The 27,500-nt window shown below is 44.7% G+C and overlaps 1 protein-coding gene across 4 annotated transcripts in view; it reads left to right on the top strand.

Moving 5' to 3' along the window:
* Window positions 1-2,766: 2,766 nt before the first annotated feature.
* The window catches only part of LOC110516876 (caldesmon, smooth muscle), an 87,539-nt gene continuing 62,805 nt past the window's right edge, over window positions 2,767-27,500 (top strand). For 2 of the 4 annotated variants that reach the window (XM_036981595.1, XM_036981592.1), the window contains exons 1-2: window positions 2,768-3,035; window positions 26,258-26,419. In XM_036981595.1, coding sequence (XP_036837490.1) covers window positions 2,977-3,035; window positions 26,258-26,419 — 221 coding nt within the window. In that variant the 5' untranslated portion in view covers window positions 2,768-2,976. Of the gene's footprint in view, window positions 3,036-26,257; window positions 26,420-27,500 lie in introns of all 4 variants that reach the window. The other 2 variants (XM_036981593.1, XM_036981594.1) reach the window with 2 other exon arrangements.

The following is a 27,500-nucleotide window of genomic DNA, read 5'->3' as shown; positions in this document are numbered from 1 at the left end:
ACTGGATGGTAACCAGACTTAGTCAGTCTCAGTATTACTGTCTATATGGATGACAACCAGACTGGATGGTAACCAGACTGGATGATAGCCAGACTGGATGATAACCAGACTGGATGGTAACCAGGCTGGATGATAACCAGACTGGATGATAACCAGACTGGATGATAACCAGACTGGATGATAACCAGACTGGGTGATAACCAGACTGGGTGATAACCAGACTGGATGATAACCAGACTGCATGATGGCCAGACTGGATGATAACCAGACTGGATGATAACCAGACTGGATGATAACCAGACTGGGTGATAACCAGACTGGGTGATAACCAGACTGGATGATAACCAGACTGCATGATGGCCAGACTGGATGATAACCAGACTGGATGATGGCCAGACTGGATGATAACCAGACTGGATGAGAGTAGCTTCCTGAACGGACACCAACCTGACCCTCCTCAGCTGTCCGTAGAGTAGCTTCCTGAATGGACACCAAACTGACCCTCCTCAGCTGTCTGTAGAGTAGCTTCCTGAACGGACACCAACCTGACCGTCCTCAGCTTTCTGTAGAGTAGCTTCCTGAACGGACACCAACCTGACCCTCCTCAGCTGTCTGTAGAGTAGCTTCCTGAACGGACACCAACCTGACCCTCCTCAGCTGTCTGTAGAGTAGCTTCCTGAACGGACACCAACCTGACCCTCCTCAGCTGTCTGTAGAGTAGCTTCCTGAACGGACACCAACCTGACCGTCCTCAGCTGTCTGTAGAGTAGCTTCCTGAACGGACACCAACCTGACCCTCCTCAGCTGTCTGTAGAGTAGCTTCCTGAACGGACACCAACCTGACCCTCCTCAGCTGTCTGTAGAGTAGCTTCCTGAACGGACACCAACCTGACCCTCCTCAGCTGTCTGTAGAGTAGCTTCCTGAACGGACAGCAACCTGACCCTCCTCAGCTGTCTGTAGAGTAGCTTCCTGAACGGACACCAACCTGACCCTCCTCAGCTGTCTGTAGAGTAGCTTCCTGAACGGACACCAACCTGACCCTCCTCAGCTGTCTGTAGAGTAGCTTCCTGAACGGACACCAACCTGACCGTCCTCAGCTGTCTGTAGAGTAGCTTCCTGAACGGACACCAACCTGACCCTCCTCAGCTGATTACAGCTAGTAGCATGTTGCTGTTGGATATGGAGGTTAGATTAGTCACACACACACACACACACACACAAACACACACACACACACACACACACACACACAAGCGAATGGGGAACAGCATGACAGATGTGCTGAGGTGATTACAGTTGTTTCTCACCAGTACATCAGGTTCTATCTAATATTTATGCCTGACTGGAAAAGCTGTTGCTGTGAGTATTTACACAGGAATTTATATTCACCCATTAATGACCTCACATAACATTGTGTGTGTGTGTGTGTGTGTGTGTGTGTGTGTGTGTGTGTGTGTGTGTGTGTGTGTGTGTGTTTGTTTGTGAGCATGTATGTTTTCTTCATTTGTTGTGTAACTCTGTGTTGTTGTTTGTGTCGAACTGCTTTGCTTTATCTTGGCCAGGTCGTAGTTGTGGCCTACCTGGTTAAATAAAGGTGATCTGGTCTACCTGGTTAAATAAAGGTGACCTGGTCTACCTGGTTAAATAAAGGTGATCTGGTCTACCTGGTTAAATAAAGGTGATCTGGTCTACCTGGTTAAATAAAGGTGACCTGGTCTACCTGGTTAAATAAAGGTGACCTGGTCTACCTGGTTAAATAAAGGTGACCTGGTCTACCTGGTTAAATAAAGGTGACCTGGTCTACCTGGTTAAATAAAGGTGACCTGGTCTACCTGGTTAAATAAAGGTGATCTGGTCTACCTGGTTAAATAAAGGTGACCTGGTCTACCTGGTTAAATAAAGGTGATCTGGTCTACCTGGTTAAATAAAGGTGTTCTGGTCTACCTGGTTAAATAAAGGTGATCTGGTCTACCTGGTTAAATAAAGGTGACCTGGTCTACCTGGTTAAATAAAGGTGATCTGGTCTACCTGGTTAAATAAAGGTGATCTGGTCTACCTGGTTAAATAAAGGTGACCTGGTCTACCTGGTTAAATAAAGGTGTAATAAAATAAAAAAAGGTGTGTGTGTGTATGTGTGTGTTTGTGTGCATATGTGTCTGTGTCCGTGTGTGTGTGTTTGTATGTGTGTGTGGTTTATCAGAGAACAATTGTGTGGATATCATCTTTCTTTTCCCCTGGGGAAAGTCACATGACCCCAGAGGTCTCCTGCAGAATCATGGGAGGGGGGGGGGGGGGGGGGGGGGGGTGCATGGCCAGGTTTTCTAAAGCCCTCAATGAAAACAACATGCGGGAGCAAGGGAGGGAGGAGCAGAGGAAAGAGGAGGAGAGGGAGGAGGAGGAGAGGGAGGGAGGGAGGCCGGGCTGTGACTAAAGCCTGTCTTATGAGAGAGAGAAAGAGTTGGTGAAAGAGAGGGAGAGTCTTTACATTGCCATCAAGCATCAGAGGAGAGGGGATCTAAAGGAAGTCCTGTGTTTGTGTGAAAGAGAGAGAGAGAAATAGAGGGAGAGAAATAGAGAGAGAGAGAGAAAGAGAAAATAGAGAGAGAGAGAAAGAGAAAATAGAGAGAGAGAGAAAGAGAAAATAGAGAGAGAGAGAAAGAAAAAATAGAGAGACAGAGAAATAGAGAGAGAGAGAGAGAGAGAAGAGAGAGAGAGAGGGAGTTGAGAGAGAGAGATTAGAGACAGAGAGAGAGAGAGAGAGAACAGAGAGAGAGGGAGTTGAGAGAGATTAGAGACAGAGAGAGAGGGGAAGGAAACACCACATAAAGAGACAGAAGAGAGCCCTTCCTGGAACTCTCCAGTCCTCTCTGACTGCCACCGCTCACTGAGGGAGAAAGACAGCAGTGTTTTAAAGAGGAACAGAGTACCTGGGTGTCATTCTGCTGAGGGCTGAGACAAACAGAGGAGAAGAAGACATGTCTGGTCATTTACTAAGGAGAAACTCCAGCAAGGAAGGTCTGCAGAACCTGCTCAGGTACGAGAAGTGGAGCTTTGATACTCCTTCTGCCAGGTGTGGTGTGTGTTGGTCCTTCTGCCAGGTGTTGGTGTTTGTTGGTCCTTCTGCCAGGTGTTTGGTGTGTGTTAGTTGGTCCTTCTGCCAGGTGTTGGTGTGTGTCAGTTGGTGTTTCTGCCAGGTGTTGGTGTGTGTTAGTCCTTCTGCTAGGTGTTGTGTGTGTTAGTTGGTGTTTCTGCCAGGTGTTGGTGTGTGTTGGTCCTTCTGCCAGGTGTTGTGTGTGTTAGTTGGAGTTTCTGCCAGGTGTTGGTGTGTGTTGGTCCTTCTGCTAGGTGTTGTGTGTGTTAGTTGGTGTTTCTGCCAGGTGTTGGTGTGTGTTGGTCCTTCTGCCAGGTGTTGTGTGTGTTAGTTGGAGTTTCTGCCAGGTGTTGGTGTGTGTTGGTCCTTCTGCCAGGTGTTGTGTGTGTGTTAGTTGGTGTTTCTGCCAGGTGTTGTGTGTGTTAGTTGGTGTTTTTGCCAGGTGTTGGTGTGTGTTAGTTGGTGTTTCTGCCAGGTGTTGGTGTGTGTTAGTTGGTGTTTCTGCCAGGTGTGGTGTGTGTTAGTTGGTGTTTCTGCCAGGTGTTGGTGTGTGTTAGTTGATGTTTCTGCCAGGTGTGGTGTGTGTTAGTTGGTGTTTCTGCCAGGTGTTGGTGTGTGTTGGTCCTTCTGCCAGGTGTTTGGTGTGTGTTAGTTGGTGTTTTTGCCAGGTGATGGTGTGTGTTAGTTGGTGTTTCTGCCAGGTGTAGTGTGTGTTGGTTGGTGTTTCTGCCAGGTGTTGTGTGTGTTGGTCCTTCTGCCAGGTGTGTTGTCTGGTTGTTTATTGATGCTAATTAGATGTAACTGACCATCAGGTGTTCTGGGATGTAGCAACCTTCACATGTGATGTCTGTTACTGGGAGGTGTAACCTTCACATGTGATGTCTGTTACTGGGAGGTGAAACCTTCATATGTGATGTCTGTTACTAGGAGGTGAAACCTTCATATGTGATGTCTGTCACTGGGAGGTGAAGCCTTCATATGTGATGTCTGTTACTGGGAGGTGAAACCTTCATATGTGATGTCTGTTACTGGGAGGTGAAACCTTCATATCACCACCCCCTCTGTATCTCCATTCTGTGGTTCTGTGGAAAGTGTTTCAACGTTGATATGGTAGAAAAAGTAGCACATTCCTACTGCTCACTAACGTCTGAAGGGACGGCTTTATTAACCAGACACGTTAATAGTGTTCTTATTGAACAGCAGCCGCCGGTCTCACAGACATTCATTCTGCTGCATTCCCAAAGAGACAGTCTGTGCAGCAATTACCGACAACCACTTAATTACTGCTAATGGACAGGAAATTGGTCAAACAATGTCCTGCCCTACAGCACGGTGCCACTTTAGGAGAGCAACTCCTATACGACTCCAACTCCTATACAACTCCAACTCCTATACAACTCCTATACAACTCCAACTCCAATACAACTCCAACTCCTATACAACTCCAACTCCAATACAACTCCAACTCCAATACAACTCCAACTCCTATACAACTCCAACTCCTATACAACTCCAACTCCAATACAACTCCAACTCCAATACAACTCCAACTCCAATACAACTCCAACTCCTATACAACTCCAACTCCTATACAACTCCTATACAACTCCAACTCCTATACAACTCCAACTCCAATACAACTCCAACTCCAATACAACTCCAACTCCTATACAACTCCAACTCTTATACAACTCCAACTCCAATACAACTCCAACTCCTATACAACTCCAACTCCAATACAACTCCAACTCCTATACAACTCCAACTCCAATACAACTCCAACTCCAATACAACTCCAACTCCAATACAACTCCAACTCCTATACAACTCCAACTCCTATACAACTCCAACTCCTATACAACTCCAACTCCTATACAACTCCAACTCTAAATACAACTCCAACTCCAATACAACTCCAACTCCTATACAACTCCAACTCCAATACAACTCCAACTCCTATACAACTCCAACTCCAATACAACTCCAACTCCAATACAACTCCAACTCCAATACAACTCCAACTCCTATACAACTCCAACTCTTATAGAACTCCAACTCCAATACAACTCCAACTCCTATACAACTCTTATACATCTCCAACTCCTATACAACTCCAACTCCTATACAACTCCAACTCTTATACAACTCCAACTCCTATACAACTCCTATACAACTCCTATACAACTCCAACTCTTATACAACTCCAACTCTTATACAAGCTGGAGTTAAAACCAGTTCTGATAAACACACACCCCTAAAGAAGACAATAGTGAGACCACTAACTTTACAAAGAGGGAACTATCTACCCCCCCCCCCCCCCCCCCCCCCCCCCCCCCCCCCCCCCCCTCATCAACTGGTGTTTATTGTTCTGCTGGAGGTTAAATTGGACCCCTCCCTTCCTCCCCCGGGGACCACCCGCCAGGCCTTTGATTGGGGCTCAGGGGTTTGACCTGTTGACCCCTGACCTGGGGGGGGGGGGGGGGGGGTATGTAATAATAATAATAACTTAGTGAGTGTTTATATTTGGTGAGATGGATCGGCCAATCATCTTCGGAAGAGAGAAGAGAGGTGAGAGAGAGCTGACATTATTTAGGAAATGGAAATAAATCTCCATGTATGTATGTTTCTCTCCTGTTTTGATTTGAGGCTGCAGGGTGGTGGGGTCGGAGGGATAAAGAACACTTTTAGATACAGCAAAGTGATTCATGACGTACGTGACTATCTGCGGCTGTCAATCCAGATAAATAATGAAATTATTATCTCACCTTGTTGATCATAAAGCGAATGTCTAAATATGTCTCAATATTTTTTGCTCAGTTATTGACCCGGACCACCAACAACTACAGTACTGTAGACTATGTGCTGAACTTTTCGGTGAGCTAATGCTTCTCACTGTTTCAAACGAAAGCAAGCAGAAACCCGTTAACATTTGACACCAGACCAGTGAAAACAGGGGGAGAGCGGAAGATCACCAGAACAGCAACGATCCCCCATCACCACAATGAGAAGACAGTGGTGATAGGACCTCTGTAGCATCATCACCACAATGAGAAGAGAGTGGTGATAGGACCTCTTTAACAGCATCATCACAATGATGAGAGAGTGGTGATAGGACCTCTGTAACATCATCACCACAATGAGAAGAGAGTGGTGATAGGACCTCTATAACAGCATCATCACAATGAGAAGAGAGTGGTGATAGGACCTCTGTAACAGCATCATCACAATGAGAAGAGAGTGGTGATAGGACCTCTGTAACATCATCATCACCATGAGAAGAGAGTGGTGATAGGACCTCTGTAACATCATCATCACCATGAGAAGAGAGTGGTGATAGGACCTCTGTAACAGCATCATCACAATGATGAGAGAGTGGTGATAGGACCTCTGTAACATCATCACAATGAGAAGATAGTGATGATAGGACCTCTGTAACAGCATCACAATGAGAAGATAGTGATGATAGGACCTCTGTAACAGCATCATCACAATGATGAGAGAGTGGTGATAGGACCTCTGTAACATCATCACAATGAGAAGATAGTGATGATAGAACCTCTGTAACAGCATCACAATGAGAATATAGTGATGATAGGACCTCTGTAACAGCATCACCACAATGAGAAGAGAGTGGTGATAGGACCTCTGTAACAGCATCACAATGAGAAGATAGTGATGATAGGACCTCTGTAGCAGCATCATCACAATGAGAAGAGAGTGGTGATAGGACCTCTGTAACAGCATCATCACAATGAGAAGAGAGTGGTGATAGGACCTCTATAGCAGCATCATCACCATGAGAAGAGAGTGGTGATAGGACCTCTGTAACAGCATCATCACAATGATGAGAGAGTGGTGATAGGACCTCTGTAACATCATCACAATGAGAAGATAGTGATGATAGGACCTCTGTAACAGCATCACAATGAGAAGATAGTGATGATAGGACCTCTGTAACAGCATCATCACAATGATGAGAGAGTGGTGATAGGACCTCTGTAACATCATCACAATGAGAAGATAGTGATGATAGGACCTCTGTAACAGCATCACAATGAGAAGATAGTGATGATAGGACCTCTGTAACAGCATCACCACAATGAGAAGAGAGTGGTGATAGGACCTCTGTAACAGCATCACAATGAGAAGATAGTGATGATAGGACCTCTGTAGCAGCATCATCACAATGAGAAGAGAGTGGTGATAGGACCTCTGTAACAGCATCATCACAATGAGAAGAGAGTGGTGATAGGACCTCTATAGCAGCATCATCACAATGAGAAGAGAGTGGTGATAGGACCTCTGTAACAGCATCACAATGAGAAGAGAGTGGTGATAGGATCTCTGTAACAGCATCACAATGAGAAGATAGTGATGATAGGACCTCTGTAGCAGCATCATCACAATGAGAAGAGAGTGGTGATAGGACCTCTGTAACAGCATCATCACAATGAGAAGATAGTGGTGATAGGACCTCTGTAACATCATCATCACCATGAGAAGAGAGTGGTGATAGGACCTCTGTAACAACAGCATCACAATGAGAAGAGAGTGGTGATAGGACCTCTATAGCAGCATCATCACCATGAGAAGAGAGTGGTGATAGGACCTCTATAGCAGCATCATCACCATGAGAAGAGAGTGGTGATAGGACCTCTGTACCAGCATCATCACAATGAGAAGAGAGTGGTGATAGGACCTCTGTAACAGCATCACAATGAGAAGAGAGTGGTGATAGGACCTCTGTAACAGCATCACAATGAGAAGATAGTGATGATAGGACCTCTGTAGCAGCATCATCACAATGAGAAGAGAGTGGTGATAGGACCTCTGTAACAGCATCATCACAATGAGAAGATAGTGGTGATAGGACCTCTGTAACATCATCATCACCATGAGAAGAGAGTGGTGATAGGACCTCTGTAACAACAGCATCACAATGAGAAGAGAGTGGTGATAGGACCTCTATAGCAGCATCATCACCATGAGAAGAGAGTGGTGATAGGACCTCTATAGCAGCATCATCACCATGAGAAGAGAGTGGTGATAGGACCTCTGTACCAGCATCACCACAATGAGAAGAGAGTGGTGATAGGACCTCTGTAACAACAGCATCACAATGAGAAGAGAGTGGTGATAGGACCTCTGTAACAACAGCATCACAATGAGAAGAGAGTGGTGATAGGACCTCTATAGCAGCATCATCACCATGAGAAGAGAGTGGTGATAGGACCTCTATAGCAGCATCATCACCATGAGAAGAGAGTGGTGATAGGACCTCTGTAACAGCATCACCACAATGAGAAGAGAGTGGTGATAGGACCTCTATAAGTAAGTCACTCAACCACTTTTACTGCTTCTTAGCTAATCAGAGAGTAGCTCATCTCTGATCCGTTTTTAACATCTTTGTTCTGGACCAGCCAATCGGTGACAGATTAACAACCCTGGACAACCAATCAGTTGCAAATAGAACACGATCACAGCCAACTAGGACTCTTCCAGGTCTGTGTCTGCAGAGGGACTTTTAAACTGCCGTTACGCCGTTATTTCACAGGATGAGATTCAGTTTAATGGAAGGAAAAATAGCTTGTCCTCAAAACCAGCGGCTGGCTCTGCTTGACTGTTCAGGGTTAGTGACTGGCTCTGCTTGACTGTTCAGGGTTAGTGACTGGCTCTGCTTGACTGTTAGTGACTGGCTCTGCTTGACTGTTAGTGACTGGCTCTGCTTGACTGTTCAGGGTTAGTGACTGGCTCTGCTTGACTGTTCAGGGTTAGTGACTGGCTCTGCTTGACTGTTCAGGGTTAGTGACTGGCTCTGCTTGACTGTTCAGGGTTAGTGACTGGCTCTGCTTGACTGTTCAGAGTTAGTGACTGGCTCTGCTTGACTGTTCAGGGTTAGTGGCTGGCTCTGCTTGACTGTTCAGGGTTAGTGACTGGCTCTGCTTGACTGTTAGTGACTGGCTCTGCTTGACTGTTCAGGGTTAGTGACTGGCTCTGCTTGACTGTTCAGGGTTAGTGACTGGCTCTGCTTGACTGTTCAGGGTTAGTGACTGGCTCTGCTTGACTGTTAGTGACTGGCTCTGCTTGACTGTTCAGGGTTAGTGACTGGCTCTGCTTGACTGTTCAGGGTTAGTGACTGGCTCTGCTTGACTGTTAGTGACTGGCTCTGCTTGACTGTTAGTGACTGGCTCTGCTTGACTGTTAGTGACTGGCTCTGCTTGACTGTTAGTGACTGGCTCTGCTTGACTGTTCAGGGTTAGTGACTGGCTCTGCTTGACTGTTCAGGGTTAGTGACTGGCTCTGCTTGACTGTTAGTGACTGGCTCTGCTTGACTGTTAGTGACTGGCTCTGCTTGACTGTTAGTGACTGGCTCTGCTTGACTGTTAGTGACTGGCTCTGCTTGACTGTTCAGGGTTAGTGACTGGCTCTGCTTGACTGTTCAGGGTTAGTGACTGGCTCTGCTTGACTGTTCAGGGTTAGTGGCTGGCTCTGCTTGACTGTTCAGGGTTAGTGGCTGGCTCTGCTTGACTGTTCAGGGTTAGTGACTGGCTCTGCTTGACTGTTCAGGGTTAGTGGCTGGCTCTGCTTGACTGTTCAGGGTTAGTGACTGGCTCTGCTTGACTGTTCAGGGTTAGTGGCTGGCTCTGCTTGACTGTTCAGGGTTAGTGGCTGGCTCTGCTTGACTGTTCAGGGTTAGTGACTGGCTCTGCTTGACTGATCAGGGTTAGTGACTGGCTCTGCTTGACTGTTCAGGGTTAGTGGCTGGCTCTGCTTGACTGATCAGGGTTAGTGACTGGCTCTGCTTGACTCTTCAGGGTTAGTGACTGGCTGGGCAGCAGTGGTTGTATTAGTGGCTGGCTGGGCAGCGGTGCATGACAGTGCAGCCCAGGGCCTGTGTCATCCAAAGGGCTGTTTGACAACTTCCAGCTGGCTGGGGGCAGGTTGTAGTGAGGGCTGGCTGGGAGCAGGTTGTAGTGAGGGCTGGCCAGTTCATCCACAGATCTCTTGGGGAAGGTTACATGTAGAGCAAATGCTGAGTGTGATTTCACGTATGGCCTTGTTCCATCACTCTTTCTCCATCACACACCAGTATGTCACCAGAGTTTATTTGAATGTAGGCTCCTGTGTTCGTTTCTGGGAACCGTGTTTCCATCAGGAGTGTGTGACACTAGAGACTTGAGGTGAGCAGAAACAACAACCTCTGTATCATTAAGACAGTTACTATGGGAGAAGGTGTTAAAAACCCCATGTTCACTGTTAGCCCGTTGTGATGTAAACGCCAGATGAAAAGTAACGGTGGCCTGGAGACCCCAAGTCAGAGCAGTTCCACTGGACACATGGCTCAGGGAGACACGGGCGCCAGAGATGGAAACAGAAAGGTCTGAGCCTTCAGGTGGAAACTCGCTCAGTGAGACACGGGCGCCAGACATGGAAACAGAACAGTCTGAGCCTTCAGGTGGAAACTCGCTCAGTGAGACACGGGCGCCAGAGATGGACACAGAACAGTCTGAGCCTTCAGGTGGAAACTCCCTCAGGGAGACACGGGCGCCAGACATGGAAACAGAACAGTCTGAGCCTTCAGGTGGAAACTCGCTCAGTGAGACACGGGCGCCAGAGATGGACACAGAAAGGTCTGAACCTTCAGGTGGAAACTCGCTCAGGGAGACACGGGCGCCAGACATGGAAACAGAACAGTCTGAGCCTTCAGGTGGAAACTCGCTCAGGGAGTCCACAGATTATTGTCTTCTGGACTGAGGCACTCATGATGGGGGCTAGGTGGAGGGTGGAGGGAAGTTAGTCATGTCCTTCTGGAGTGGATTTACAGTAATTCATGTAAAAAAATAATATGCGTCTGACGTCTCCTTCCCCCAGACTAGAGTTAGGTGGGTTTAGGTGAAATGTGAGGTTTCCTTCCCCCAGACTAGAGTTAGGTGGGTTTAGGTGAAATGTGAGGTCTCCTTCCCCCAGACTAGAGTTAGGTGGGTTTAGGTGAAATGTGAGGTCTCCTTCCCCCAGACTAGAGTTAGGTGGGTTTAGGTGAAATGTGAGGTCTCCTTCCCCCAGACTAGAGTTAGGTGGGTTTAGGTGAAATGTGAGGTCTCCTTCCCCCAGACTAGAGTTAGGTGGGTTTAGGTGAAATGTGGGGTCTCCTTCCCCCAGACTAGAGTTAGGTGGGTTTAGGTGAAATGTGAGGTCTCCTTCCCCCAGACTAGAGTTAGGTGGGTTTAGGTGAAATATGAGGTCTCCTTCCCCCAGACTAGAGTTAGGTGGGTTTAGGTGAAATATGAGGTTTCCTTCCCCTAGACTAGAGTTAGGTGGGTTTAGGTGAAATGTGAGGTTTCCTTCCCCCAGACTAGAGTTAGGTGGGTTTAGGTGAAATATGAGGTCTCCTTCCCCCAGACTAGAGTTAGGTGGGTTTAGGTGAAATGTGAGGTTTCCTTCCCCCAGACTAGAGTTAGGTGGGTTTAGGTGAAATGTGACGTCGGCTTCCCCCAGACTAGAGTTAGATGGGTTTAGGTGAAATGTGAGGTCTCCTTCCCCCAGACTAGAGTTAGGTGGGTTTAGGTGAAATATGAGGTCTCCTTCCCCCAGACTAGAGTTAGGTGGGTTTAGGTGAAATGTGAGGTTTCCTTCCCCCAGACTAGAGTTAGGTGGGTTTAGGTGAAATATGAGGTCTCCTTCCCCCAGACTAGAGTTAGGTGGGTTTAGGTGAAATGTGAGGTCTCCTTCCCCCAGACTAGAGTTAAGTGGGTTTAGGTGAAATATGAGGTCTCCTTCCCCCAGACTAGAGTTAGGTGGGTTTAGGTGAAATATGAGGTCTCCTTCCCCCAGACTAGAGTTAGGTGGGTTTAGGTGAAATATGAGGTTTCCTTCCCCCAGACTAGAGTTAGGTGGGTTTAGGTGAAATGTGACGTCGGCTTCCCCCAGACTAGAGTTAGATGGGTTTAGGTGAAATGTGAGGTTTCCTTCCCCCAGACTAGAGTTAGATGGGTTTAGGTGAAATATGAGGTCTCCTTCCCCCAGACTAGAGTTAGGTGGGTTTAGGTGAAATGTGAGGTCTCCTTCCCCCAGACTAGAGTTAGGTGGGTTTAGGTGAAATGTGAGGTCTCCTTCCCCCAGACTATAGTTAGATGGGTTTAGGTGAAATGTGAGGTCTCCTTCCCCCAGACTAGAGTTAGGTGGGTTTAGGTGAAATGTGAGGTTTCCTTCCCCCAGACTAGAGTTAGGTGGGTTTAGGTGAAATGTGAGGTCTCCTTCCCCCAGACTAGAGTTAGGTGGGTTTAGGTGAAATATGAGGTCTCCTTCCCCCAGACTAGAGTTAGGTGGGTTTAGGCGAAATATGAGGTCTCCTTCCCCCAGACTAGAGTTAGGTGGGTTTAGGTGAAATGTGAGGTCTCCTTCCCCCAGACTAGAGTTAGATGGGTTTAGGTGAAATATGAGGTCTCCTTCCCCCAGACTAGAGTTAGATGGGTTTAGGTGAAATGTGAGGTTTCCTTCCCCCAGACTAGAGTTAGGTGGGTTTAGGTGAAATGTGAGGTTTCCTTCCCCCAGACTAGAGTTAGATGGGTTTAGGTGAAATGTGAGGTCTCCTTCCCCCAGACTAGAGTTAGGTGGGTTTAGGTGAAATGTGAGGTCTCCTTCCCCCAGACTAGAGTTAGGTGGGCTATCAGACTATAGATTAATATCACAGATTATAGATTAATGTCTCCTTCCCCCAGACTAGAGTTAGGTGGGTTTAGGTGAAATGTGAGGTTTCCTTCCCCCAGACTAGAGTTAGGTGGGTTTAGGTGAAATGTGAGGTCTCCTTCCCCCAGACTAGAGTTAGGTGGGTTTAGGTGAAATGTGAGGTCTCCTTCCCCCAGACTAGAGTTAGGTGGGCATTCAGACTATAGATTCATATCACAGATTATAGATTAATGTCACAGATATCTGACTATAGATTAATGACACAGATATCAGAATATAGGTTAATGTCACAGATATCTGACTATAGATTAATGACACAGCTATCAGACTATAGATTAATGACACAGATTACAGATTAATGTCACTGATATCAGACTATAGATTAATGTCACTGATATCAGACTATAGATTAATGTCACAGATATCTGACTATAGATTAATGACACAGATATCTGACTATAGATCAATGTCACAGATATCTGACTATAGATTAATGACACAGATATCTCACTATAGATTACTGACACTGATATCAGACTATAGATTAATGACACAGATTATAGATTAATGTCACTGATATCAGACTATAGATTAATGTCACAGATATCTGACTATAGAAGTAATGTCACAGATTATAGATTAATGTCACAGATATAAAACAATAGATTAATGTCACTGATATCAGACTGTAGATTAATGTCACTGATATCAGACTGTAGATTAATGTCACAGATTACAGATTAATGTCACAGATATAAAACTATAGATTAATGACACTGATATCAGACTATAGATTAATGACACAGATATCAGTCTATAGATTAATGTCACAGATTATAGATTAATGTCACAGATATCAGAATATAGATTAATGACACAGATATCAGACTATAGATTAATGACACAGATTATAGATTAATGACACTAATATCAGACTATAGATTAATGACACAGATTATAGATTAATGACACAGCTCTCAGACTATAAATTAATGACACAGATATCAGACTATAGATTAATGACACAGATTATAGATTAATGTCACAGATATCAGAATATAGATTAATGACACAGATATCAGACTATAGATTAATGACACAGATTATAGATTAATGACACTAATATCAGACTATAGATTAATGACACAGATTATAGATTAATGACACTGATATCAGACTATAGATTAATGACACAGCTCTCAGACTATAAATTAATGACACAGATATCAGACTATAGATTAATGACACAGATTATAGATTAATGTCACAGATATCAGAATATAGATTAATGACACAGATATCAGACTATACATTAATGTCACAGATTATAGATTAATGTCACAGATATCAGAATATAGATTAATGACACTGATATCAGACTATAGATTAATGACACCGATATCAGATTATATATTAATGTCACAGACTATAGATTAATGTCACAGATAGACTATAGATTAATGACACTGATATCGGACTATAGATTAATGTCACTGATTATAGATTAATGTCACAGATATCATAATATAATTTAATGACACAGATTATAGATTAATGACACTAATATCAGACTATAGATTAATGACACAGATTATAGATTAATGACACTAATATCAGACTATAGATTAATGTCACAGATTATAGATTAATGTCACAGATATCAGAATATAGATTAATGACACAGATATCAGAATATAGATTAATGACACCGATATCAGATTATATATTAATGTCACAGATATCAGACTATAGATTAATGACACTGATATCGGACTATAGATTAATGTCACTGATATCAGACTATAGATTAATGACACAGATATCAGACAATAGATTAATGTCACTGATATCAGTATATAGATTAGTGTCACTGTCACGGTTTTCTGTATGTGAAGGAGAGTCGGACCAAAATGCGGCGTGTAGATTACGATCCATGTTTATTGACTATAGCAACACGAATCTAAATACAAACAGTGCAAAATAATAAACGTAATGAAAACCGAAACAGCCTAAACTGGTGCAAACTAACACTAAGGACAGGAACAATCACCCACAAACACACAGTGAAACCCAGGCTACCTAAATATGGTTCCCAATCAGAGACAATGACGAACACCTGCCTCTGACTGAGAACCATATCAGGCTGAACATAGAAATAGACAAACAAGACATGAAACATAGAATACCCACTCAGGTCACACCCTGACCAATCAAAACATAGAAAATACAAAGTAAACTATGGTCAGGGCGTGACAGTCACAGATTATAGATTAATGTCACTGATATCAGACTGTAGATGAATGTCACTGATATCAGACTATAGATTAAAGTCACAGATATCAGACTACAGATTAATGTCACAGATATCAGACTATAGATTAATGTCACAGATATCAGACTACAGATTAATGTCACAGATATCAGTGGCACCTCACTGACCAGACCTGTTTCTGATTATGATACACTAACACACAGCATGTACCAGAATCCAAACAGAATGTACTTTTTGCTCAGGGACATGTTTGCATTGTGTATTTCGAATCAGGGCAAGTTGTGTGTTGAGTAAAGCAAAGAGTCCGTTACAATCCAGAATCGTTACAATGCCGACGTCGCAACTTCTTACCCTTGAAGGGTACTTCCTTCTATTCTAAGTGCTTTGCTCACGATTGCTTGTTTCAAACTTTTATTCCGTCCCGTATTGTGACAGAACACTTCAATGGCTTAACAATGTCGGCTAAAGCTAAATGACTAAAGCCAAGTTTCATCATTGCAGTTCATTGACTCTCTACTGTCTACGTCTGTCTGTGAGGTTCGAGGTTGTTGCTGTCTCACAAACAGGAGAGTGATTTGACGGTAGTCGTGTAGCAGCCCCGCGGCTGTATCACTGCCTGTCTGGTTCAGTTGCTTTAGCCATCTGCGTCACCTAGTGATGACATCATCAAAATGACATTGAAGGGTCTGGGTTCACGTCCTGGTGTCATGGACTAGACGTAACATAGAACATGTAAATCCGGGGGAAAACTCAAAATAGTAAGATGTGATATGTTATGTTTGGTATAAGACAGATGGTTACTTAACGCAAAGCGCAAAAAACAAAGGTAACGTTATTGGTTGGGGTGGATGGGTAGGCATTATTATTATCTGACCCTGCTGGTCATCTATGAACGTTTGAACATCTTGGCCATGTTCTGTTATCATCTCCACCCGGCACAGCCAGAAGAGGACTGGCCACCCCTCATAGCCTGGTTCCTCTCTAGGTTTCTTCCTAGATTCCTGCCTTTCTAGGGAGTGTTTCCTAGCCACCAGCACGGTGGCTAGGAAACACTCCCTAGAAAAGCAGGAATCTACACCTGCATTGCTTGCTGTTTGGGGTTTTAGGCTGGGTTTCTGTACAGCACTTTGTGACATCGGCGGATGTAAGAAGGGCTTTGTAAATACATTTGATTGATGGATATAACGCGAACATCTAGCAACCCAAAGGTTGTGAGTTCGAATCTCATCAAGGACTACTTTAGCTAATAGCAATCTTTCAACTACTTGCTATTTTTAGCTACTTTGCATTTACTTAGCATGTTAGCTAATGCGAATTGTAATTCATAACACATCATACTAAATGGATTGTCTCGGGATTTACGTATAGAATAATATGAAATGCTCTGAGACCAGGTTGCAGCGGGTTCAATGGAGTCTTTTATGGCTGGAACTTCCCTAATGGAGATGACATCATCTGGGGGAGAAACACACACACACACACACACACACACACACACACACACACACACACACACACACACACACACACACACACACACACCCTCCTGCCCTCTCCACCACCCCTCTCAATCTGTCTCCCAGACCTCGACTGTCTCCATCTCCCCCGAGCGGAAGAAGTGACACGCCTCAGATAGAGTTTTACCCGTCAAACCCAGAGCACACGTGTCATAACCCAGGGACGCACAAGTCATTATGTAGTATGAGAGAAAATGCTGATAGAAGGGACATCCTCAACATGGAAAGGGTTGGGAAGAGTTGGAAAGGGTTGGAAAGGGTTGGGAAGAGTTGGTAAGAGTTGGAAAGGGTTGGGAAGAGTTGGGAAGAGTTGGAAAGGGTTGGGTAAGAGTTAGAAAGGGTTGGGAAGGGTTGGAAAGGGTTAGGAAGAGTTGGAAAGGGTTGGAAAGGGTTGGGACGGGTTGGGAAGAGTTGGAAAGGGTTGGGAAGAGTTGGAAAGGGTTACTATGAGTTGGGATGTTGCTACAGACTTGGTTGTGGAAACAATAGTGCGAAAGGGAAAGGTTGGTCTTCACAGTATGTTTTCCTGTTCTCTTCTGTTCTCCCACAACCACATCTCTACTCTAACTAGCATATGCTGCTACACTGTGGGTTTTACACTGAGTGGACAAAACATTAGGAACACCTGCTCTTTCCATGACATAGACTGACCAGGTGAATCCAGGTGAAAATCTATGATCCCCTTATTGATGTCACTTGTTAAATCTGCTTCAATCAGTGTAGATGAAGGGGAGGAGACAGGTTAAAGAATGATTTTTTAAGCCTTGAATCAATTGAGACATGGATTGTGTGTGTGTGCGCCATTCAGAGGGCAAGACAATAGATTGAAGTGCCTTTGAAAAGGGTATGATCGTAGGTGCCAGGTGCACCGGCTTGAGAACTGCAACTCTGGTGGGTTTTTCACGCTCAACAGTTTCCCGTGTGAATCAAGAATGGTCCACCAACAAAAGGACATCCAGACAACTTTTTTTTTTAACTGTAGGAGGCATTGGAGTCGACGTGGGCCGGCATCCCTGTGGAAGGCTTTCGACACCTTGTAGAGTCCCTGTGGAAGGCTTTCGACACCTTGTAGAGTCCCTGTGGAAGGCTTTCGACACCTTGTAGAGTCCCCGTGGAAGACCCTGTGGAAGGCTTTCAACACCTTGTAGAGTCCCTGTGGAAGACCCTGTGGAAGACCCTGTGGAACGCTTTCAACACCTTGTAGAGACCCTGTGGAAGGCTTTCAACATCTTGTAGAGACCCTGTGGAAGGCTTTCGACACCTTGTAGAGTCCATGACCCCGATGAATTGAGTCTGTTCTGAGGGCAAAAAGGGGCCGCAACTCAATGTTAGGAAGGTGTTCCTAATGTTTTGTACCCTCAAACTCTCTTTTGGCAGTGAATGACCTCCTCTGGCCATAGAGAATACATGGGTGGTGGTGGTTTTGTCAGTATACACTGTACAGTACAGTCCTGGTGGCATTATGAGAGAGGTTTACACAGATTAAAAGTGCACTATGCAATAATTATGGTCATTTTAATTAGGATTAAGGACCCACATGAATAAGGATTGTGGCTTTAAATGTTTAATTCCTCTTGTTTGTCTTATTGTTTGGAGACTGAGACTGAGACTGAGAGGTACCTCTGTTTGTTGCTGTGCTGGCCACTTCATACTTCCTGCTCAGACTGGCCAATCCCAGGCCAGATCCTCAGGTGACCTATTTTGGCTGGTGTGATCCTGTGGTGACCTAGGTTGGCTGATGTTTTTTTCAGTAGCATACAGCTCTCTAACACAGTAAAGACCTTAGGGCTTATTTTCACTGAATATAGTTATCAGAGTGACTGAATATAGTTATCAGAGTGACTGAATATAGTTATCAGAGTGACTGAATAGAGTTATCAGAGTGACTGAATAGAGTTATCAGAGTGACTGAATAGAGTTATCAGAGTGACTGAATAGAGTTATCAGAGTGACTGAATGGAGTTATCAGAGTGACATTTCAATTGACATAATATGGCGGGAATGTCACAAGCCGAGCGAGGGTTCGGTTGACATTCTTGCTTCGCATCTCAAGGAAGGAAGCTAAGCATTGCAAACTATTCTACTAGCTAGCTACTAGCTAATGTTAAGCAAGCAAATCTTCATCCATCTACCATATTACACTTGAATAATGCAACAAATCGCAAGCATGTTCAGACAATTTAAAGGTTTATTTTCTCATCTGTACACTCATTGCATTTTTAGCTTCAAGACAAAAGCATATAGTTCCTGCTAGCTAAAGCTAACGACAAAAGCATATAGTTCCTGCTAGCTAAAGCTAACAACAAACGCATATAGTTCCTGCTAGCTAAAGCTAACAACAAAACCATATAGTTCCTGCTAGCTAAAGCTAACAACAAAGCCATATATTTCCTGCTAGCTGAAGCTAACAACAAAAGCATATAGTTCCTGCTAGCTAAAGCTAACGACAAAAGCATATAGTTCCTGCTAGCTAAAGCTAACAACAAAAGTATATAGTTCCTGCTAGCTAAAGCTAACAACAAAACCATATATTTCCTGCTAGCTTAAGCTAACAACAAAAGCATATAGTTCCTGCTAGCTAAAGCTAACGACAAAAGCATATAGTTCCTGCTAGCTAAAGCTAACAACAAAAGCATATAGTTCCTGCTAGCTAAAGCTAACAACAAAACCATATAGTTCCTGCTAGCTAAAGCTAACAACAAAAGCACATAGTTCCTGCTAGCTAAAGCTAACAACAAAAGCATATAGTTCCTGCTAGCTTAAGCTAACAACAAAAGCATATAGTTCCTGCTAGCTAAAGCTAACAACAGATCTTCATCAATTAATGCTAGTGTATAAAAAAATGAATGCCCACCCCTCTAATACGAATATAAAGAACAGCAGGCCTGCCTTACAACATTACAACAAACCATGTTTCATTTTTGTTAACCCTCCTGCTGTGTTCTGGTGGAATTGGATCGATATACAAGTTTTCTCTCTGTCAAATGTAGTTAATTTCATCTGATTGTCATAAGTTTCCAGGACTTTGTCCTCACAGGGCATCTGAACACACAAAATACATTTTGGTGATTACATTTTGGTGATTTTCATTACATTTTGGGTGTTTTATTTAACTTTTGTACAACTTTGGTGTTCTCGGTCAAAAATGACGGGTCAGTAGAAATGAATGGGTGAGACTACAATTAGTGTATAAAACTGAGTTCAGGCACATGTCCATTCATCAGATGGACACACTTCCTCTCCCAGACCCCCCACATGCATGTTTGTTTGAACACACACACACACACACAAGAGACTCTGGAGAAGAGTTATGGTCAGGAGGCCTGAAGAGGAGGATGCCAGAGGTTGGAGTGGGTCAAAGAGGAGTTTCTTGTCCTGGTATGAACTCTACACAGGAGAGCCATACACACAAACACACACACACACACACACACACACACACACACACACACATACACACACACACACATACACACACACACACATACACACACACACACCTACACACCTCACTCCCCTTCTTGGCTTCCATGGCAACCCCCACCGGAACCTTTCCCCAGTAGAATCTTTCCTCCACGGAACCACACCTGTTGTCATTCTCACAAACAATCGCAACATTGTTTCAATAATATATAGAACTTTTCTCAGCTCAAGCTTAAAGCTTAAAGCTTTTTTGAGGCCTTGCTCACAATTCATTCTGTGGCAGCACAATGACCAAACGCTATACTGTATTTGAGGCTCTTGATCATATCTTTGATCTTGATACTGGTGAGGAGGAGAGAGTCCTTGTTAAACTTTGACACAAAGTAGTCTGTGATAAATATCACAACATGTTTCATCTGAGTATTTGTTATAGTCAAAATAATCCATACATTATGCTTGTTTTACTCACAAACGAGTTGTATGAGCTCAGGTCAATGAGGCCTACAGGCCATAAATAGCAAATAGAAGTTAAAAACTTGTAATGTTCATCAAACTAATTTTCCTCAGAAGCTTCTGCATTCAACACATGTGATGTGGTTGTGGTTATGCTTAGATGTATTCTCCAGAACAATGCATAGGGAATTGTTGATATGTTGTCCTCAAAATTATATAGGATACATTTTCTTCAGAGAAAAGTGCTAATAATGCATTTTACCACCTTTCTTTAGTGTTTTCACCGATTGAAAGATGAAAATTCTTCAACTAAATCAAATCAAATCAAATCAAATTTTATTTGTCACATACACATGGTTAGCAGATGTTAATGCGAGTGTAGCGAAATGCTTGTGCTTCTAGTTCCGACAATGCAGTAATAACAAGTAATCTAACTAACAATTCCAAAACTACTGTCTTGTACACAGTGTAAGGGGATAAAGAATATGTACATAAGGATATATGAATGAGTGATGGTACAGAGCAGCATAGGCAAGATACAGTAGATGGTATCGGGTACAGTATGTACAAATGAGATGAGTATGTAAACAAAGTGGCATAGTATAGTATAAAGTGGCTAGTGATACATGTATTACATAAGGATACCGTCGATGATATAGAGTACAGTATATACGTATGCATATGAGATGAATAATGTAGGGTAAGTAACATTTATATAAGGTAGCATTGTTTAAAGTGGCTAGTGATATATTTACATCATTTCCCATCAATTCCCATTATTAAAGTGGCTGGAGTTGAGTCAGTGTCAGTGTGTTGGCAGCAGCCACTCAGTGTTAGTGGTGGCTGTTTAACAGTCTGATGGCCTTGAGATAGAAGCTGTTTTTCAGTCTCTCGGTCCCAGCTTTGATGCACCTGTACTGACCTCGCCTTCTGGATGATAGCGGGGTGAACAGGCAGTGGCTCGGGTGGTTGATGTCCTTGATGATCTTTATGGCCTTCCTGTGACATCGGGTGGTGTAGGTGTCCTGGAGGGCAGGTAGTTTGCCCCCGGTGATGCGTTGTGCAGACCTCACTACCCTCTGGAGAGCCTTACGGTTGAGGGCGGTGCAGTTGCCATACCAGGCGGTGATACAGCCCGCCAGGATGCTCTCGATTGTGCATCTGTAGAAGTTTGTGAGTGCTTTTGGTGACAAGCCGAATTTCTTCAGCCTCCTGAGGTTGAAGAGGCGCTGCTGCGCCTTCTTCACGATGCTGTCTGTGTGAGTGGACCAATTCAGTTTGTCTGTGATGTGTATGCCGAGGAACTTAAAACTTGCTACCCTCTCCACTACTGTTCCATCGATGTGGATAGGGGGGTGTTCCCTCTGCTGTTTCCTGAAGTCCACAATCATCTCCTTAGTTTTGTTGACGTTGAGTGTGAGGTTGTTTTCCTGACACCACACTCCGAGGGCCCTCACCTCCTCCCTGTAGGCCGTCTCATCGTTGTTGGTAATCAAGCCTACCACTGTTGTGTCGTCCGCAAACTTGATGATTGAGTTGGAGGCGTGCGTGGCCACGCAGTCGTGGGTGAACAGGGAGTACAGGAGAGGGCTCAGAACGCAACCTTGTGGGGCCCCAGTGTTGAGGATCAGCGGGGAGGAGATGTTGTTGCCTACCCTCACCACCTGGGGGCGGCCCGTCAGGAAGTCCAGTACCCAGTTGCACAGGGCGGGGTTGAGACCCAGGGTCTCGAGCTTGATGACGAGCTTGGAGGGTACTATGGTGTTGAATGCCGAGCTGTAGTCGATGAACAGCATTCTCACATAGGTATTCCTCTTGTCCAGATGGGTTAGGGCAGTGTGCAGTGTGGTTGAGATTGCATCGTCTGTGGACCTATTTGGGCGGTAAGCAAATTGGAGTGGGTCTAGGGTGTCAGGTAGGGTGGAGGTGATATGGTCCTTGACTAGTCTCTCAAAGCACTTCATGATGACGGATGTGAGTGCTACGGGGCGGTAGTCATTTAGCTCAGTTACCTTAGCTTTCTTGGGAACAGGAACAATGGTGGCCCTCTTGAAGCATGTGGGAACAGCAGACTGGTATAGGGATTGATTGAATATGTCCGTAAACACACCGGCCAGCTGGTCTGCGCATGCTCTGAGGGCGCGGCTGGGGATGCCATCTGGGCCTGCAGCCTTGCGAGGGTTAACACGTTTAAATGTCTTACTCACCTCGGCTGCAGTGAAGGAGAGACCGCATGTTTTCGTTGCAGGCCGTGTCAGTGGCACTGTATTGTCCTCAAAGCGGGCAAAAAAGTTATTTAGTCTGCCTGGGAGCAAGACATCCTGGTCCGTGACTGGGCTGGGTTTCTTCCTGTAGTCCGTGATTGACTGTAGACCCTGCCACATGCCTCTTGTGTCTGAGCCGTTGAATTGAGATTCTACTTTGTCTCTGTACTGGCGCTTAGCTTGTTTGATAGCCTTGCGGAGGGAATAGCTGCACTGTTTGTATTCGGTCATGTTACCAGACACCTTGCCCTGATTAAAAGCAGTGGTTCGCGCTTTCAGTTTCACACGAATGCTGCCATCAATCCACGGTTTCTGGTTAGGGAATGTTTTAATCGTTGCTATGGGAACGACATCTTCAACGCACGTTCTAATGAACTCGCATACCGAATCAGCGTATTCGTCAATGTTGTTATCTGACGCAATACGAAACATCTCCCAGTCCACGTGATGGAAGCAGTCTTGGAGTGTGGAGTCAGCTTGGTCGGACCAGCGTTGGACAGACCTCAGCGTGGGAGCCTCTTGTTTTAGTTTCTGTCTGTAGGCAGGGATCAACAAAATGGAGTCGTGGTCAGCTTTTCCGAAAGGGGGGCGGGGCAGGGCCTTATATGCGTCGCGGAAGTTAGAGTAACAATGGTCCAAGGTCTTTCCTCCCCTGGTTGCGCAATCGATATGCTGATAAAATTTGGGGAGTCTTGTTTTCAGATTAGCCTTGTTAAAATCCCCAGCTACAATGAATGCAGCCTCCGGATAAATTGTTTCCAGTTTGCAGAGAGTTAAATAAAGTTCGTTCAGAGCCATCGATGTGTCTGCTTGGGGGGGGATATATACGGCTGTGATTATAATCGAAGAGAATTCTCTTGGTAGATAATGCGGTCTACATTTGATTGTGAGGAATTCTAAATCAGGTGAACAGAAGGATTTGAGTTCCTGTATGTTTCTTTCATCGCACCATGTCACGTTAGTCATAAGGCATACGCCCCCGCCCCTCTTTTTACCAGAAAGATGTTTTTTCCTGTCTGCGCGATGCGTGGAGAAACCTGTTGGCTGCACCGCTTCGGATAGCGTCTCTCCAGTAAGCCACGTTTCCGTGAAGCAAAGAACGTTACAGTCTCTGATGTCCCTCTGGAATGCTACCCTTGCTCGGATTTCATCAACCTTGTTGTCAAGAGACTGGACATTGGCAAGAAGAATGCTAGGGAGTGGTGCGCGCTGTGCCCGTCTCCGGAGTCTGACCAGAAGACCGCCTCGTTTCCCTCTCTTTCGGAGTCGTTTTTTTGGGTCGCTGCATAGGATCCACTCCGTTGTCCTGTTTGTAAGGCAGAACACAGGATCCGCGTCGCGAAAAACATATTCTTGGTCGTACTGATGGTGAGTTGATGCTGATCTTATATTCAGTAGTTCTTCTCGACTGTATGTAATGAAACCTAAGATGACCTGGGGTACTAATGTAAGAAATAACACGTAAAAAAACAAAAAACTGCATAGTTTCCTAGGAACGCGAAGCGAGGCGGCCATCTCTGTCGGCGCCGGAAGATACCGGCGCCAACTATCGACTATGTGTAAGACAGGTCCTGGAGTGTCTTAACTAAACAAAACCCAAACATATGACCCGATTAGAAAAACCTGGTCACATCACAGCCTTTATAAAACAGTTTTTAACACATTGTTTATTTCTATGTCACACCCAGAGTATTTTACCTGTTTAGGTTAGCCTATCAGATCAGGGAAAAAACTGTTTAGGTTAGCCTACCAGATCAGGGAAAAACTGTTTAGGTTAGCCTACCAGATCAGAGAAAAACTGTTTAGGTTAGCCTACCAGATCAGGGAAAAACTGTTTAGGTTAGCCTATCAGATCAGGGAAAAACTGTTTAGGTTAGCCTATCAGATCAGGGAAAAACTGTTTAGGTTAGCCTATCAGATCAGGAAAAAAACTCTGGGCCCCAGGAATTGGGTGCGTTAGATTTGTTGTGTATAAAGTCCATGTTCAGTTCCGTTTCCTGATTCATTTCAATCGGGATGGATTTACAACAGATTTTGATTCGAAGTACTGCTTGATTCTCGTCGAATGTCCTTATTTGTTCTCCTGTGTGTTTAAAATGAGAAAAACATCCCAATAGGAATAGTTTCTCACATTCTGTGCCAGGCCCCCCTATCGTTTTAGACTCATTATTTAGCGACCCGAAGAGAGAACAGCAACACACGGGGTCATTACATTAGAGGCAACTGAGCTCCAATATAAACTAGAGATTTGGCAGCTCCGTCTTCTCTGTGGTCTACATAGCAATTATATGGGAAATGAGAATAGTGGGCTTTGATGTGATTTAATGATAAACAATCTTGAAACAGTAGAAAGAAAGAGATTTTATGCAGTATTTATTTGCATGACAATCTGAGTCTAGTCTATAGATGGAAATCAATCCTTCATTTTTTTATTGATTCAGATTCAGAAACAGAACAAAGATTATTAAAGAACGTTTCCCCCTGGTCAAGATGGGTCAGTCCTTTTAGTATTTTATGAAATAGTTTAGGAAACAAAATGGCTGAATTGACATGAATGTTTCCATTGTGGTGAATTAAAGGCCATTGTTGAGGAAGACTGTCCGTCGCTGTGTTGGCTCCACTTACAGTAAGAATGGAGAGGAAATGATGGATCCTAGGAGTGTGTATGTTTGTGTGTGTGTGTGTGTGTGTGTGTGTGTGTGTGTGTGTGTGTGTGTGTGTGTGTGTGTGTGTGTGTGTGTGTGTGTGTGTGTGTATGGCTCTCCTGTGTAGAGTTCATACCAGGACAAGAAACTCCTCTTTGACCCACTCCAACCTCTGGCATCCTCCTCTTCAGGCCTCCTGACCATAACTCTTCTCCAGAGTCTCTTTTCTCCCTCCCTCCCTCCCTCCCTCCCTCCCTCCCTCCCTCCCTCGACCTACTCACCCCCTCCCTCTGCCTCCCTCCCCACTCCTTCCTCTCTCCTCTACCTCTTAACCTACTCACCCCTCCCTCTGCCTTCCTCCCCACTCCTTCCTCTCTCCTCTACCTCTTAACCTACTCACCCTTTCTCTCTGCCTCCCTCCCTGCTCTCTCTTCTGCCTCTCGACCTACTCACTCCTCCCTCCCTGCTCTCTCTTCTGCCTCTCGACCTACTCACTCCTCCCTCCTCTCTCCTCTGCCTCTCGACCTGCTCACTCCTCTCTCCTCTCTCCTCTGCTCATGAGTTGGTTACTTAGTAGGGTCACAGTAGAGTTATCTGTCAGGTGAGCTGGTTAGTTAGTAGGGTTACAGTAGAGTTATCTGTCAGGTGAGCTGGTTAGTTAGCAGGGTCACAGTAGAGTTATCTGACAGATGAGCTGGTTAGTTAGTTACTTGCCTAGTTAAACATTTGTATATATCCCCTGGTTTTCACTTTGTTCCTCTCACTTGTACCTCACCAGTAGGAGGGAATATGTTTGTAGACTTCCTGTATGTTTCTTACTCTGTCCAAAAGCAAAAAAATAATAATTGGTCCACACATGAAAATATGAATTTTATTAGTATATTCTCTTTCCTCTGTGTTCCAGGGTGACGGCCCAGCGCAGTATTGAGGATGCTGAGGAGATAGAGCGGGAACGGAGACGAAGGGCCAGGGAGAGACAGGGAGACCAGGACCCACACACCCACACTGGCCCAGCCAGCACCACCAGCCCCACACCGGACAATGGGCTCCCGGAGCTATATCCAATGTAAGTCACAAAGCTGAATGGAGGCTAACAGCCAACACTTTCCTGCCGTAGAATCCTACAATAGAACATGCTGTTGTGGTTATCGTAGACTGCACCAGGGTGTAAGACGAGACGTCCCACACCAGTCTTGTTGTCATCTGTAGCAGCTGAGTAGCTCAAGTCATGTTTGTAACGTATGACGTGAACTGCTTACTGTAGTGGCGCAACGGTCTGAGGCACTGCATCTCAGTGCTAGAGGCGTCACTACGGACGCCCTGGTTCGATCCTGGGCTGTATCACAACCCGGCCGTGATTGGGAGTCCCATATGACAGGGCACAATTGCCCCAGCTTCATCCGGGTTAGGGTTTGGCCGGGGTAGGCTGTCTTTGTAAATAAGAATTTGTTCTTAACTGACTTGCCTAGTTAAATTAAGGTTAATTAGACTGTAGGTAATCTGACTGATATCTCAATGGTGCAGATTAGACTGTAGGTAATCTGACTGATGTCTTAATGGTGCTGATTAGACTGTAGGTAATCTGACTGATGTCTCAATGGTGCTGAATAGACTGTAGGTAATCTGACTGACGTCTCAATGGTGCTGATTAGACTGTAGGTAATCTGACTGACGTCTCAATGGTGCTGATTAGACTGTAGGTAATCTGACTGATGTCTCAATGGTGCAGATTAGACTGTAGGTAATCTGATTGATGTCTCAATGGTGCTGATTAGACTGTAGGTAATCTGACTGATGTCTTAATGGTGCTGATTAGACTGTAGGTAATCTGACTGATGTCTTAATGGTGCTGAATAGACTGTAGGTAATCTGACTGATGTCTCAATGGTGCAGATTAGACTGTAGGTAATCTGACTGATGTTTTAATGGTGCTGAATAGACTGTAGGTAATCTGACTGATGTCTCAATGGTGCTGAATAGACTGTAGGTAATCTGACTGATGTCTCAATGGTGCTGATTACACTGTAGGTAATCTGACTGATGTCTTAATGGTGCTGATTAGACTGTAGGTAATCTGACTGATGTCTCAATGGTGCAGATTAGACTGTAGGTAATCTGACTGATGTCTCAATGGTGCTGATTAGACT

Source organism: Oncorhynchus mykiss, chromosome 6 (assembly GCF_013265735.2).
Source record: "Oncorhynchus mykiss isolate Arlee chromosome 6, USDA_OmykA_1.1, whole genome shotgun sequence".
Lineage (NCBI taxonomy): Eukaryota > Metazoa > Chordata > Actinopteri > Salmoniformes > Salmonidae > Oncorhynchus > Oncorhynchus mykiss.
The sequence above is the reverse complement of the archived record's forward strand: the minus strand, read 5'-3'. Positions and strand labels throughout refer to the sequence as shown.